Raw genomic sequence first — 14,834 nt, forward strand, 5'->3', positions numbered from 1 at the left:
GCAATGCACTTCTATCATTAGGGTGCTTTGGGGTGCCATGGTGGTTGCCACACATGCTTATTGGGCAATGCAATAGCAGCCCTAAATTAGAAATTTTTCTTGGTTTTGAAGGTCTCCTAATATTTCTGGTTGGTATCTCCAGAGCAGTGCAGAAACATTTCTGCAATGAGACAATGACAGCAAAAGAACAAAATATTTTTTTTTTCCATACATGATCCAAAAATTTAGATATTCTTGAACTTAGTATTTCTTTTTATTAGTTTAGTAACACATAAAAAGTTATTTGAGGTTCTTTTATGTGTTTACTATTTTACTTCTGCAGATATTTATAAATGTTGTGTACAGTCTCCCTCTAGTGGCCGTCTTTAGGTCAGACAAGGGTAATTAACATCATTTTGGAGTAGCCTCTTTTAAACGGAAGCTAGATGCTCTCCTCATTTGTATCATAATTGCCAAAAATGATTGGATAAGGGGCAGAACCATGCTGTCTCCAATTCCGCATCCATAACTGCTGTTGTACAGTACAAATATAGCCAATAACTGGCTCTATAAGTCCAGTACAGTTACTGTGCAGCACTACAAATCAAGAAGTAAATTTGAGTGTGTAATATGGAAATATAGCTATCCCCCTGTACATAAGAGACCTGATTTATCAAGACTATTATGGGTGATCTATCAAACCTGGAATGGATCTGGGCCAGGATTGAAAACATTTGCCAGATAATAGAAAATGATTTTAAGAAATCCATTGCAGGATGACCCAGGTTCACCTTTGATAGTCTATCTTCTCCCATCTTGGAGAGCTTTAATAAATCAGACTCAATGTATATATGATGGCATAGTACGAGTAGAACAAAATTAACCTTGCTGCAATTAGTTTGTTTACTCTCGGCCCTCATTTTTCCCGCAATCATTGTCCACTGCAGACACTGTGATTCATTGAAATGATATTGTCATTCGTGTTTTAATAGGTCCCATCTGTGTGTTTAGGCTTTCCATAGGTGGCTGCCATCTATCAGACCGGATAGCATCAATGTCATTGTGACCGGACGGGACAGCCAATCAGCCAGCCTCATCAATATTGTCAGCTATGACCTTCTCGGGAAGATGGACAAACACATCACAGCCAACTTCAAAGTGATAATTATTGTAAGTGTCTGTAGTGAAGAGATGGAGTTGAAAATATGATTGGTGCCCGTGGTGCACTGTTTTCTGGTAACGCGATCTGATATCTGCTCTCCTTAATTCAGAGAACTAATTTTATATTTGCATTACATTTGATTGTTCCATACATTGGAGCCCCTTAGTTACCATTTTGTCATAAAGTTTAAAGAAGCTTAAAAATTTAAAGCTGAACTCCAGGCAAATATAAAAGAGACAAATAAATGCAGCTTTGTAATCAGTGCAAGTTTTTGAATCTGACTTTTTTATCAGACTGGGAATCAGCACACAGAACAAATTGGTTGTATTGCTTTGCTAACATAGGATGTGCGGATAGGACAAAGCAAAATGACAGATAGAAGAGCTCATTATTCTACTGATTCTCCACTAACTGTTCTATCCCAGTTAGTCTCCTACCTTCCAGACAGGGCTGTGCTGTGTGGTAGAGCGTTGTAAATGTCTGAACAGCAATCCAAATCCCTTGGCAAGTAAAACTGCTCTCCTATATGTATTTAACCTGTCCATTGAGGTGTGTGCTGGAAATCATCTTTAACTTTACTGAAACAAATGCTGCTGCATGCTCTCGTCAGTTCTGGCCACATAACTAAAATATTTTATGCTGAAAGGGAAAGATCAAAGTTCAGGCTAGCTAAACAAATGACCAAGTTTCTCCTAAGATGTGACCAGCATTGAAGTGGGATATTAGTTACAAGAAATTCTCCTGAGTCTGTGGATGAACGCCCCAACAGTGGTTTTGCTTTTCTTTTTCTTACAAGGATGAATCCCATTTCCTAAAGAATGTGAAGACCGCACGGTGTAAATCTGCAATGCCGCTGCTTAAGGTAAAAAATGACTTTTGCACACCAAATTGTTTTTGCCAACTGTATGTGTCATCAATATAGTTGGAGACATCTTCATAGGAGGACCTATAAAGGTAACAAGAATAGTGGCACAGTCCGTCTTGCATTTTGTTTCGGACAGTTTCTCCCAAAAAATCTGAGACCGAATGTTACAGAAAGATCAAACATTCTTGCACAGGATTATTACTTCATGTGCAGCTACTATAGTTGACTCTAAGTTTGTGCAGATAGAGATGAGCCCTGGTGAGCAGACAAACCAGGTATGAGCATGGACATTAGCCTGTGGGGGGAAACTATTCTAAGTGACAGAATTCCTCTTTTTCATATAGTCATGCACGATCCGTTTCAAGAGGCAGCTACGTGACTACCTGTTGGCCCTATAGCAGTAGTGTAAACTTGTGTGCAAGACTGTGCAGGGGGAACTATTCTAAGCTAAAAGTCCTGCTTTTGGGCAAAAGTAGTTTTCCATGATTGTGGAGCCTGTTTGAGAATTTAATGTATATTTAAATGAGAATGGCACATTGTATTGGAGTGTTTTATAAATCCTTTGCATTGTCCGCAGAGCGCCAAGAGAGTCATCTTACTGTCTGGAACTCCCGCCATGTCCAGGCCTGCAGAACTCTACACACAGATCGCAGCCGTCAGACCCAGCTTCTTCCCGCGCTTTCATGACTTTGGTCTTCGTTATTGTGATGCCAAACAGGTGAGTAGCAATGATATGCATATCAGATAGTAATGATAATACAATACAGTTATTAATTACAACACGTCTTCCTTTTTTTTAGATGCCATGGGGATGGGATTACTCTGGATCTTCCAACCTGGGAGAATTAAAGCTGCTGCTGGAGGAGTCCATAATGATCAGGAGGCTGAAATCCGATGTTCTGTCCCAGTTGCCATCCAAACAGCGCAAGATGGTGGTCATCGCTCCCGAAGGCATCAATGCCAAGACCAAGGCTGCACTCGCAGCAGCAGCTAAGGAGATGGCGCAAGGATTTAGAAGTGTAAGTCAATGGAAATCTGTACTGGCAAAATAATGAATTCTGCCATTGCTGGAAATGCCTTGGCTGTCATACTTGTCTGGTAGTATCAACACATTGTGCTGTATTTGTAAAACAGGGAATCTGACATTCTCTGGTGGAGAATATTCCAGGTCCATGTGTTTCAGTGGCAGTAATTGATTCCTACCAGGGAATGTTTGAGGGAATGTCAGATTACCTGTTTTATAAATCCTATGAGTAACTGTAGGCTCCAGAGAAACAACCCTTTCTGTGTGTCAGCAGACATTTCTACAGAGGTCTCATGTATCTTCTACTGCGTCAGAGTTCGAGTTAGTCCCCAAAGTTCATATCCTCCACTAATTTAGAAGCATGTGAAAATTATTGTATTTGAGTAAAACTTTTCAACTTTTTTTTTTTTACTCCTTTTGTTACCACCTAGAAAGTACAAGAGAAAGAAGCCCTTCTCCTATTTTACAACAGAACTGCAGAAGCCAAAATCCGATGTGTTATGTAAGTAATGTCAGCAGCCCCGTGCACACAGTCTGCCCTGCATGTATGTGGCTCTAGCTATACATTTGTTTTTGGGTTCAAGCGTAATTAAACCCTAATAATTCTTAATAATTAATGTCCCTATATCATCCCGGTCCCCATTCCATGGGTGCCCCCATCTTCCTTCCTCTCTCCCTTGTTTTGATCTTTGACCATCTTTGAAGCTAGGATGTGCCGGGTATCCAGTGATTTTGACAGTTGAAGAGGGCTATCAGGCAGTCATGTGTGTTTTATTGCAGAAGGGACTTCTCTTGTCCCTTTCAGCAATAAAGCCAGTTCTGGTCCACTTGAAACATAACATTACTAAAAATGAAAAGTAACTGCTGAATGTTGGTAAAAGTGACATACATCCCCTGATGGCTTTTTTCTATGAATTACATGGAAAAAAACTTTTCCTTGTAGTAAATATTTTTGACGATACAAAAGACAGTTTGGGCTAAGAACTATTTTTATAAATGGCCCTGAGCTTTAAAAGTAAACATTTTTTTTTTGCTATAGATGACATCTAAAATGGCTATTGTGCCTATGCAGTACCTTTTTACTGCCCATTTTAACTCATTTTATTCATTCTGAAACAGTGTTTTTTTCTGTGCCTAAGCGCTTACATTCTGCAGCCTAGTAGCTGTACATCTGCACTGTCAAATCACTGGGACAGTGACCATTACTAGGTATAGAGTGAGATTTGGTTATGCCAATACTGTGCTCCTCACTTGCTAGAGGTAAAAGCTGTACCTGAGGACCTTACTCTATCAGCAGACCATAATGAGCTTTAACCTACAAACAATATCGGTGACTAGTTCCCTGCTTGCATTTTTAGGCACAGGTACAGGTCTTCTTTAAAAAATGACTTTAGGCCACAGAATGAGACTGTGCATGCATGAACAAATTATTTAAAATGAAAGTGCATTTTTACTATAAAAGTCTCCATACCCAAAAAATGTTTGCTCAGATTAGCTCTGTGTCCTTCTGGGGTCTCCAAATGTCTTTGTTAACTATCATCTGATCTGGTATAAAAATGATTTTATAATTCATGAAGCTACTTTTATTTTTTCTTTTCAGAGAGTACATCATGGATCTTCTAGAAAGTGGGAGAGAGAAATTCTTGGTGTTCGCCCATCACAAGCTCGTGCTGGACAGTGTTTGTGATGAGCTGGGAAAAAAGGTAACTCTGAGAAGATTTACATTCTGAATTCTTGGGGCTTCACTGACTGTAAGGCTGAATTCTGGGCTAAGAATAAATACAGAGATAAGGAAGGCAAAAGATTGGTTTTCTGATCTAGAAATGGACATAGCTCTGCTATACAAATCAGTCCTGGTGGGACGGTTTCTGCTGTTCAGCAACACATACAGGTCTTGTACTTCTCCCAGCCTGTGTCTGGACAGTAAAGAGAGAAGCGGAAGACCAATGAGCTTATATGCTTGTCACACTGCTTTCTTCATTGTTATATTAGCATAGCTGATTGGCCCTGTGTGCTGACTTCTCCTGTAGTCAAAGGTTAGACGGTATTTATATAATGCAATAACACAATGCTTTAAAAAAATCCACAATCTAATATCCCTACCATAGTTCTATATAATATTACAGTCCATGGTCAATTTTTGGGGGAAGCCAAATAACCTAAATGCATGTTTTTGAAATGTGAGAGGAACCCAGAGTACCCAGAGAAAACCCACACAAACACAGGGAGAACCTGCAAAGTCCATGCAGATAGTGTCTTGGCGAGATTCTAACCTAGGACCCAGCACAGCAAAGGCCAAAGTGCTAACCACTGAGCCATCATGCTGCCATAGTATTTTCAACCCTTGGTTTTAAAAATAACCCTGTTTAATAACCTCAAAAATGTCTCTTCTTACAGAATGTTAGTTTCATTCGTATTGACGGTAACACTTCATCAGCCGACCGTCAATCCCTCTGCCAGAAGTTTCAGCTCTCTGACAAGGTCAGTGTTGCCGTTTTATCCATCACAGCTGCCAACATGGGACTGACCCTATCATCTGCTGACCTGGTGGTGTTTGCTGAGTTATTCTGGAACCCCGGGGTATGTGACTGTGTTTTTTATTTTTGTTTTTTTTTTTCAGACCATTATCAGAAAAACTAAGAAAACACATTTGCTGCAATCCTCACCCTTAATCTGTAGCTCTCACCTTGTAGTACTTATTTTCCTCCACCAGTCTATGAAGTAAATGACAACCATCATCATTCAACCCACTTCCTCCAAGTCCAGAGGAATCGTCATGTATCCTAGACTCAGAGGAACCATTCTATATTCTAGAGAAAGTTTTCAAGATCCTCAGTTGTCAGTCTGCGTGTTGGGGCAATATATTTTTTAGATAATTATAGCTTACAGTTAGACATTCTACAAATCTGTGTAAACAAAGATTTATGCAGTCAATAATATAGCACAAAATGTGGAACATGAAATACTTTCCCTTGTGATTTAAAAGTGCACAGAGGAAAATAGGTAAATCGGGGTAGTTACGGTGCTTTGGTGTTGAAGCTTCAAGTTTATTACAGGTACTTGTTCTTTCCAGGAATCCTGCCTTTTGTCCATCTATTTCTGTCTTTGTACGTTCTGAGCTAAGTGCCCAATCAACCTCATGGCATGGTAAATTATGTTGCGCGGCTGTTGCTAACCTCTTCTTAAGAAGTTCAAATTGCTTCCGAATACAGGGGTGCCACCCACCCCTGTAAATCTGGCATGAATGTCGGGGCTTGCCATTAAACATCAAGTACTTTCATAGAATAGCTGCTTTAATGAAAATATCAGACTGTTCTGGAATTTTCTGAATTCAACACAGTTTGAATCTAGAATGACAACAAAGTGCAAACTTTTTACCACTTTAGCACACTGGTTTTATCAGCAGGTGAAAGAATAATATCTAGTTAATCAAAACTCCCTTACTGACCTGATAGCAGGTCGGATATCTAAAATATGATTGGTTCTTTGTGGAGGTGTCAGATACTGGAGGAACATAAAAGCTGCCTGTTCATACATGAGAATAAAATGTAATTGAGATAAAAGCTTTTACATATATTATAATATGTTTTGGCAAAAGCTGAACCTAATAGTGAAAGGATGGGGGAAATAAATGGATGATATCTGAGCTAAGGGGCAGTAAGGTGGCAATTTGTCCTTAGGGCCATTACTGATACAAAAAGTGGGCCTGGACAGAGGTATTCAAGCGTTCAGAGATTGATCAGAGCTGAACCCACTATCAGTTACACATGCTGGGCGATACATAGCTACATTCTCCCCATTTAGATTTGTGTTCAGAAGCAAGTACCATGTTTATACATCTTATTACAAACAGTCAGATGCTGACCAGTGGGGACTTACTGGAGTTGTGAGGTTGTTCCAAACATCTCTTTCCATCTTAAACAGTGCTTTAATGACGTGTATTGACCTGCTTACTTGGAAAAGTTGCAAAATAAATATTTGCTGAATTCAGGTATTAACTTAGATCCTTACATCTCTTCAAATTTGACCTCCAGATCTCATGTGTCCCTTTTTAAGTTATATGATACCTGGTTGTGAGATCAACTCTCTAGCAAGATATATTTGGTTTCTTTCACCACTTAAAACTTCTGATGAAGTGGAAATATGTCAGCCAAATGCATTGAGTTAAATTAAAAAGTTGGTGTTTACCAACAGAAACATATGAACCAATTTCTAAATGTGATAATGGATTTAGAATTAAAGCAAGCTTTTTAGGTGGATTGAAAATATTTTAATGTGTTTTTGTTGTATGCTTTTTTGCTTTAATGTTAATAGTTTTCATGGAGAAATTGCTGTAATAAAGGTTGTTTTCAAAGTAACATTAGCTCATTGTCTTGCATTGGAGATATTTACCTTTAAAGTCCTATAACAAACACTCCTAAGTGTTTATTTTTCATTGTGCAATAAATTTGGGATGTGAAATTCATTATAAATCCCAAATTCAGAAGAAGGTCGATAATGGCTGCTCTCATAGATCACTCATAGCTGTTGTCCTTTAAAGCACTTGTATCTATTCAAGTCAGGGATTCTATGACAATGACCATTCCTTGCACATTTAAAGTGACAGTGTGGTTTTCTAAACGTCAAGCACAATGACCTCCAATACATTTCAAATATATCATAAAATTTTTGATTTATCAATCAGTGGCAAAGGTTGTGGATGAGTTCTGATCTTGTATTTAACTCTTTCCAGGTTCTTATTCAAGCAGAAGATCGAGTCCATCGAATAGGACAGACAAGCTCTGTGAATATTCACTACCTGGTGGCGAAAGGAACAGCCGATGACTACTTGTGGTAAGTGACACATACCTACATGTCTGTGCATTGATTGGAGTCTCATTTTAATGTCTAGGTGTAAAGTGTAACTGTCACTTTATGCCAGAAAGGGACCTATTTATTGGCTGCTAGTGAAACCAGTGCAGTATGAGGTGCCTATTGAGTACTTATGTTTTTATGTCCCTACAAATCAGGCCGATGATTCAGGAGAAGATAAAGATTCTGGGCCAGGCAGGGCTGTCTGAGACCAACTTTTCAGAAACAACAGAGTCCGCTGACTATTTTTATAAGGTAAGATGCTATGTGTGCAAACATGTGGCAGAAAAAATTATTAATGAAAACTTTAAAGCAAATGTACATTTTTAGGATTCATTGCCAAGCAACAGGGCTGCTCCCTTCCATAACTACTGTATATACTTACCTGTCCTCTAAATGCCTATACCTGCTTGATTCAAACATTCAACAATAAAAGCTAAAGAAAATACTTTGAAGTTGTGGACATAAAATCTAGGCCGGGGGGTGGGGGGTTAATATGCATTAATGCAAAGCTTTAGTTGAAAGAAAAAATTGTAAAGTCTGAATAAGGTAAAAAAAAAAAAGAAAAAAGAATTAAGCTATTCTAGCTGCATCACTCACCTAATCTACAGCAATGCTTCCCGGAGTGCTTGTTTTAACCACCAGATGGTGCCAGTCTTCCAAGTTGACTTATGTTCACCCAGATAGATGTGAGGTGCTCCGTGGGGTTGGTGGACAAGATAGGTAAAGGTGTTTGTAAAATGGCATTGGGCTTTTCCCATGTAACCACTGGTTTCAGAAGACTTGGACAGGAAAGAAAATCAGAATGGAAAATTGATTTTTTTTTCACTCCTTTTTTACAGGATCCGAAGCAGCAAACCATCTATGACCTGTTTCAGAGGTCCTTCTCGCAGGATGGAGGGTCGGATGACGCGGACGAAGCGCTTCTACTGGAGGCTTGTGAGGAAGTGGACACGGAGGAGAGTGAAAGTGCCAGCAAGAAAAGGAAGATAGATGATTACTTCTGAATCATTGAAGTACAGTTGTTACACTTATGTACAGTATTGTTTGTATGAAGAAAGCTTTATATTGTAGAATATTTTTGTACTGTGTCAGAATAAATAATAAATACCAACAGTTGTGTATTTCCACATTGACCTTTTGTTTTATACCTCATCCTTTTACCCTGCTGCACTTTGCAACGCTTTCAGTTGCACAAACATGTCCTATTTCTTTTCAGTTCACAAAAGGAACAAATAAAAATGTACGGGACTTTTAAGGCATAAACCTAATTCTTCACACATATTAGAGCAACAAAGAATCAAAATCCGTATTTATTAAATAACATTGTAAAACACACATCTATTAAAACATTCCATTTAAATCAAAATGACAAATTCCAACTTGTAATAGCTTCAAAATATTATAGATTCTACGTATTTTGTGGGTCAGAATCCACTTCCTCAGGAACCTTCTGAGACTTTTCCGCTGCACCTTGTGCGTGATTGGCAGATTGGCGTTGTTCTTTTAATGATGCCCCAAGGAACGTCAGCAGGTAAGAACCGATCAACTCCATGAAGGAAGTTATACTCAGGACTAAACCTGGAATACCTTATTCTAGTTTAATTCATGTCTCTTCAAGTAGTATAGAGTTGCTATTCATAACCTTCTTTAATGCCAAAATATGCCTCCTACCATCTACCAGAACCAAACCGCGACACCAGCAAAATTATTAAAACCAGTTCCTGGAGAGATTTTCTCAATCGTCCTGCTCTATAGGAACCAAGCAGCTGCATCAGCAAAATTCAAAATGCCAATTTAATATTACACAGTTTATAGCACCAACATATTACGCAGCATTGTACACAGTCATGTCACTAGCTATCCCACGAAGGAGCTCACAATCTAATGTCCCTACCATAGTCATATAGTCTCAACATAGTCTAAGGGCAATTTGTTTGTGGGAAAGCTGATTAACCTACTGCAACAGCATATTTTTGGAATGTGGGAGGAAACCAGAGTAACCATAGGAAACCCACGCAGACACAGGGGGAACATACAAACTCCATGCAGATAGTGTTCTGGCTGGGATTTGAACCTGGGACCCAGCACTGCAAGGACCAGAGTGCTAACCACAAAGACACAGCAAAGCAGCCCATAGGACTGAATACCTATGTGATATAAGGCAGCTCAGCTTGTTTTTGCCTTGGCAATATATCCCAATACTGGCGGTGTGAATGAGCCCCTGGGGGCTGAACCACACCGATTTGTTTTAGTGCTCGCTATAACCCTACCTGACCTTTCCTAGAAATTCTGCCCCAACCCTGCTAACCCCAGGGGTAAGCACTTGCTCCGCAAATGATGACATTGGAGCTCCAGTAGCTCAAGGTCATTGCGCTTGCAAGGAGCGCTAACTAAAGTTATTTGTGCGATATATTGCATGCCAGGGTCTGACCCCTAAAATCTTATATTTTGCACATAAATGATTCTTACTGAGGAATATTAATAAATGATTTTTGGAGGATATATGATTTGCAATGCTGTGCGGATAAGGACACTATGAACATTCAGTGTATTTTATTATATTTTTATTTCAACTTTTTTTTTTTTTTTTACAATAATTATGAGATGTGTCTAATTTGAATGTATTTGTTATATTTATTTCATGCATTGCTCACAGTCTAAGGTGCAGCTGCCGCTTCTATGGTATTCATACGTTACTCAATCACCATAGAAACCGCTTGTTCTCCCAGAGCGTCGCTCACTCAATGGTTCGTGTCGGCTCTGCTTCCGGTATAGCACAGCTCTATGGTGATTATGCCGGAAGCTATTGCTTGCATTTGAAAAGTGCCGCGCTTGTAGTGTTAGAAGAGTTTCTGTGTTTTTATAGGCGGGGCGTCACGTGATCTGATGCTGGAGGTAAGTGATGCCCATTATTCAGGGGAATATAACTTTATTTTAAAAGTACATTGATATTTAGCTGAATTGCAGACACAAATCTGTAATTTATATGTAGTTCCTTATTTCTATGAAGGATATAAATCCACTTTGTGTAAATTGAATGTTCTTACCACCCAGATTTTTAGTAAAAGTGACATCATTACTAAGCTGTACATGAGCTGTACTGAGGGCAGAGCTGTGGGAGGGGGCTAAAAGGAGGGCGGAGTCAAGACCAGGCACCCTACACAATTCAAAAGAGCAGCAGTGTCCGGTCTTTATCAGAGGCAACTCCAGCACTGGGGCAAATCTTTACATTTGAATACAGCACAGATTTAGAAATTATACACAAAGCGCAGAAAAATTCAAATAAGCGCATGATTTTTTCAGGAAGTATTTACTTTTCCTAGATTTCAGATAATTACCAGATGACTGGTTCCCTAAGTTTACTTGTTGACCTGTTTAATTAGTGTGTCTGTCTTGTATGACTTCTCATTGTTCTTCTTTCAGATGGATCGGGTGGAGCAGCTTCTGGCAACCAATGAAGAAAATCTCAGCATGGTAGATCTGGAGGTATTGTTTCCTGAGTGTCCGGAGCTTAGCCATAAAGCCAAGTAGAGAAGGGTCAAGAACCTTCTCTGGGTCTTTTTTAGGGAACTTTCATTCTCAATAAAAAAAAAAAAAAGCAGAAATACATTTTGCATTGAGGACACTTGTTCTTGTGATTACTAATTTCCTTTTGTGTTTATGGGACACAAAGTAAATCTTGCCAATGGCAAATAAACTTCATACAGGGGTTTTACTTCCCTCCCTTCTTACTATTCAAAATGAAAATTTTCTTTTGCCTCTATATATAATGTAATAAAAGTTTATAAATGTCTCACAATATCTTTTTCTTTTTTCCTTTGTTGTCTGCAGAAAGTTGTGCAGCTTTTAACACAGGAGGTGGAATGTCACAGAGAGCTGCTAACCAAACACAAGACACAACTACAGGAGCTCCATACAGCAACCAATGAGAGGTATCCTGGGGGAGGGGTGCTGGATGATGGCCAATCAAAGATAAAACATTTGAGTCATATGACCAAGGCTATGAATGTACATAGTAACTTAGGTTGAAAGAAGACATAAGCCCATCAAGTTCAACCACTAGGGAAATAAACGTATCCCAGATATAAAACCCTATGGACATAGAGGAAGGCAAAAAAACCCTGGTACAATTTGCTCCAACAGGGAAAAAAATTCCTTCCTGATTCCATGAGGCAATCAGATGTTCCCTGGATCAACAGTCACTGTTTTTTTTTTACTTTAAAGCTTTAATACCCAGTTATATTCTGTGCTTCTAGAAATCATCCAGCTTTTAGCTTAAAGCAATCTATAGACGTTGCTGAAACTACTTCCTGAGGGAGCCGATTCCACATTTTCACAGACCTTACAGTGAAGAATTCCTTCTTTATGCAGAGCTTAAACTTCTTTTCTTCCAGGTGCAAAGAGTGCCCTCTTGTTCTTTGTAATGATCTCAAAGTGAATAATGGGGAAGAGAGTTCTCTATATGGACCATTTATATATTTATACAGGGTGATCATATCCCCCCTTATACGTCTCAAGGGAGAATAGATTCAGTTCAGCTAATCTCTCCTCATAGCTGAGCTCCTCCATTCCTTTAATTAGTTTAGTTACCCTTCACTGCACTCTCTCCAATTCCACAATGTCCTTTTTGTGAACTGGTGCCCAAAACTGGATTTCATATTCCAGATGTGGTCTGACCAATGCTTTGTACACAGGGAGGATAATGTCTCCATCTCTGCAGTCTATTCCTCTTTTAATACAAGAAAGTACTTTGCTAGCTTTAGATATTGCAGCTTGTCATTGCATGCTGTTATTAAGGCTATGATCTACCAGAACCCCCAGATCCTTTTCTATTTCTGACTCCCCAAAATGTATTGCCCCCACACAGTATGAAGCATGCATGTTGTTAGCTCCCAAGTGCATACCTTTACATTTATCTATATTAAATGTCATTTGCCACTTGGCTGCCTAATCAAACTGTATATTAGTAGATTATTTACTGTATGGATGATTCTAACGAATGAATGGTCGGTCGAGAGTCTGACGTGTACAGATGTTGCCCAATGACGTTCATGGATCTGTCCTGACAGATTTATGAATAAGATGATGAACAACCACAATAGAAGTGAAGGGAATAGAGCACAGCTGGGTTCGTTCGTTCGTTCTCCTCTTTCCATTCCATTCCGTTCTCCTCTTTCTCCTCTTTGCTCATTCTTCTTCATTTCCAATGACAATAATTCAGCGTGTGTATGCAGTCTAGATAAAGCTTAATGCGGACCTAAAATTCCAAAATTTTTACTTTACATAAAAAGGTAGACAACCCTTTTATATAAAGTAAAAATTTGCAAAATAAGTGAAGGCCTCCCCTTTCTGTCTTGATCACTGTGGTGAATGTAGCACAATGCCCCCTGGCATACCACCATCACGCATCCCAGGAGGCTTCTGCCTGCTCTTTCTGCACATGTGCAGAAGAGGTATTTTTCTGCAATGGCATTTATTTTCTGAAAATAAATGCGGATCTCACACATACGCAGTGAGACTGGCAATCTTTTTTTCCCCAATACAGCAGGCTACATCACCTGAGGTGCGATATCGGGTGACATACCCAGAAATAGGGGGAAGAAAGCCAAAACTGGCGGCGCCCGGTGTTTTCTCTGTTCCAGGTCGAGGAGGAATTCCAAGACAGCGTTGGACCCTATCGAGAGATCTGTGGAATTAAAGGTAAATATATTTTTTTTTTTTTTTTTTTTTTTTTTTTTAGTTCAGTTTCACTATAATAAGTGAGGCAAAAATATAATTCTGCAATCCCGATTTTTTTTTTGCAGAAGGGACAGGTGGTTTACCTTCTGCAATAAAACATACATGAGCAGCTCAGTGTAGGATTCTAGGATATGGCCAGTATCCCAGCAGCCCCTAAATAAAGACTGAATAGCCTCCCAAGCATCATCATTCTGGTCTGGCTAATCAATTTGTCCAAAGATCAGACACCCAGAGGAGATCAGGTAAAGATGACAGTTCTGGGTGGGAAGAAGCCGTAGGTGGGTGTTGATCCCTGTATCGTAACCCAATAACAGCGTCTGGTTACTGAACGTGCCAGGTGGTGCGCCCAGCTAAAAGGAGCTGGGGAGATCATTGTACCGACCCCAGACTGAATATCAGGAAGAGACAGCTGCACATAGGAGGGCTCATTGTCAATAGTGGACCTGTTTTTGTGAATGCTTCTAAGCCGAATGTTTTACTGTGTAAGGTTTGTAAAGGCTGAAGGGTTCACTGTAAGCAAAAGGCAGGTTTTCTTCTTTTTCTCAAATCCTAAACAATGCTTGTGAAGTCTGGGAGTGTATGAATATCGTAACGGTGTCTTATACTTCTAAATCAAAGATTGCATTCTTTATTAATGATTACAACTTTCTTTCATATAGGACTCGGAGCAGAGAACAGTATGTCTCCCTCTTTGTTCGGATATTGGATATACAAGAAGCTCTTGAAGAGGAGGAGAAGACCCAGCAGCAGCTGCAGGAGGTGACACAAGAGATGGAGAGACTTAGTGGGACGTCAGAGCCGGAGTCCAGGTAAGTTCTTTTTTCCTGGAAGACTGTAATGGCTCAAGGAGATTTATTAGCTCACTGTCACGTATTTAGGAAATTCCTAAATTATGTCAGACAGTTAAGAGCGACTGAACTGCCATGAAGCTTCCTCATGTGAACAAGTAATAACACAGCGGGAGCTGCTGTCATGACAGCTTGGGATTACTTAGCATTACACAGCAAGAGCTGCTGTCATGACCGTTTGGGACTGCTAAACATTACCCCGGAAGAGTTGCTGTCACAACAGTTTGGGATTGCTTAGCATTACACCGCAGGAGCTGCTGTCATGACAGCTTGGGATTACTTAGCATTACAGCAGAAGCTGCTGTCACAACAGTTTTGGATTGCTTAGCATTACACAGCGGGAGCTGCTTTCATGACACCTTG

The 14,834-nt window shown here is 39.6% G+C and overlaps 2 protein-coding genes across 2 annotated transcripts in view; both read left to right on the top strand.

Annotated features, from left to right (window-relative positions):
- The window catches only part of SMARCAL1 (SNF2 related chromatin remodeling annealing helicase 1), a 28,096-nt gene extending 19,085 nt beyond the window's left edge, over window positions 1-9,011 (top strand). The window contains exons 7-16 of the mRNA XM_072419078.1: window positions 991-1,149; window positions 1,938-2,003; window positions 2,584-2,724; window positions 2,807-3,025; window positions 3,462-3,532; window positions 4,631-4,733; window positions 5,428-5,610; window positions 7,763-7,863; window positions 8,040-8,136; window positions 8,724-9,011. Coding sequence (XP_072275179.1) covers window positions 991-1,149; window positions 1,938-2,003; window positions 2,584-2,724; window positions 2,807-3,025; window positions 3,462-3,532; window positions 4,631-4,733; window positions 5,428-5,610; window positions 7,763-7,863; window positions 8,040-8,136; window positions 8,724-8,888 — 1,305 coding nt within the window. The 3' untranslated portion in view covers window positions 8,889-9,011. The remainder of the gene's footprint in view (window positions 1-990; window positions 1,150-1,937; window positions 2,004-2,583; window positions 2,725-2,806; window positions 3,026-3,461; window positions 3,533-4,630; window positions 4,734-5,427; window positions 5,611-7,762; window positions 7,864-8,039; window positions 8,137-8,723) is intronic.
- A 1,659-nt stretch (window positions 9,012-10,670) lies between these two features.
- LOC140335387 (uncharacterized) overlaps window positions 10,671-14,834 on the top strand; it is a 7,658-nt gene continuing 3,494 nt past the window's right edge. The window contains exons 1-4 of the mRNA XM_072417964.1: window positions 10,671-10,779; window positions 11,308-11,370; window positions 11,716-11,816; window positions 14,283-14,432. Coding sequence (XP_072274065.1) covers window positions 10,771-10,779; window positions 11,308-11,370; window positions 11,716-11,816; window positions 14,283-14,432 — 323 coding nt within the window. The 5' untranslated portion in view covers window positions 10,671-10,770. The remainder of the gene's footprint in view (window positions 10,780-11,307; window positions 11,371-11,715; window positions 11,817-14,282; window positions 14,433-14,834) is intronic.

Source organism: Pyxicephalus adspersus, chromosome 7 (assembly GCF_032062135.1).
Source record: "Pyxicephalus adspersus chromosome 7, UCB_Pads_2.0, whole genome shotgun sequence".
Lineage (NCBI taxonomy): Eukaryota > Metazoa > Chordata > Amphibia > Anura > Pyxicephalidae > Pyxicephalus > Pyxicephalus adspersus.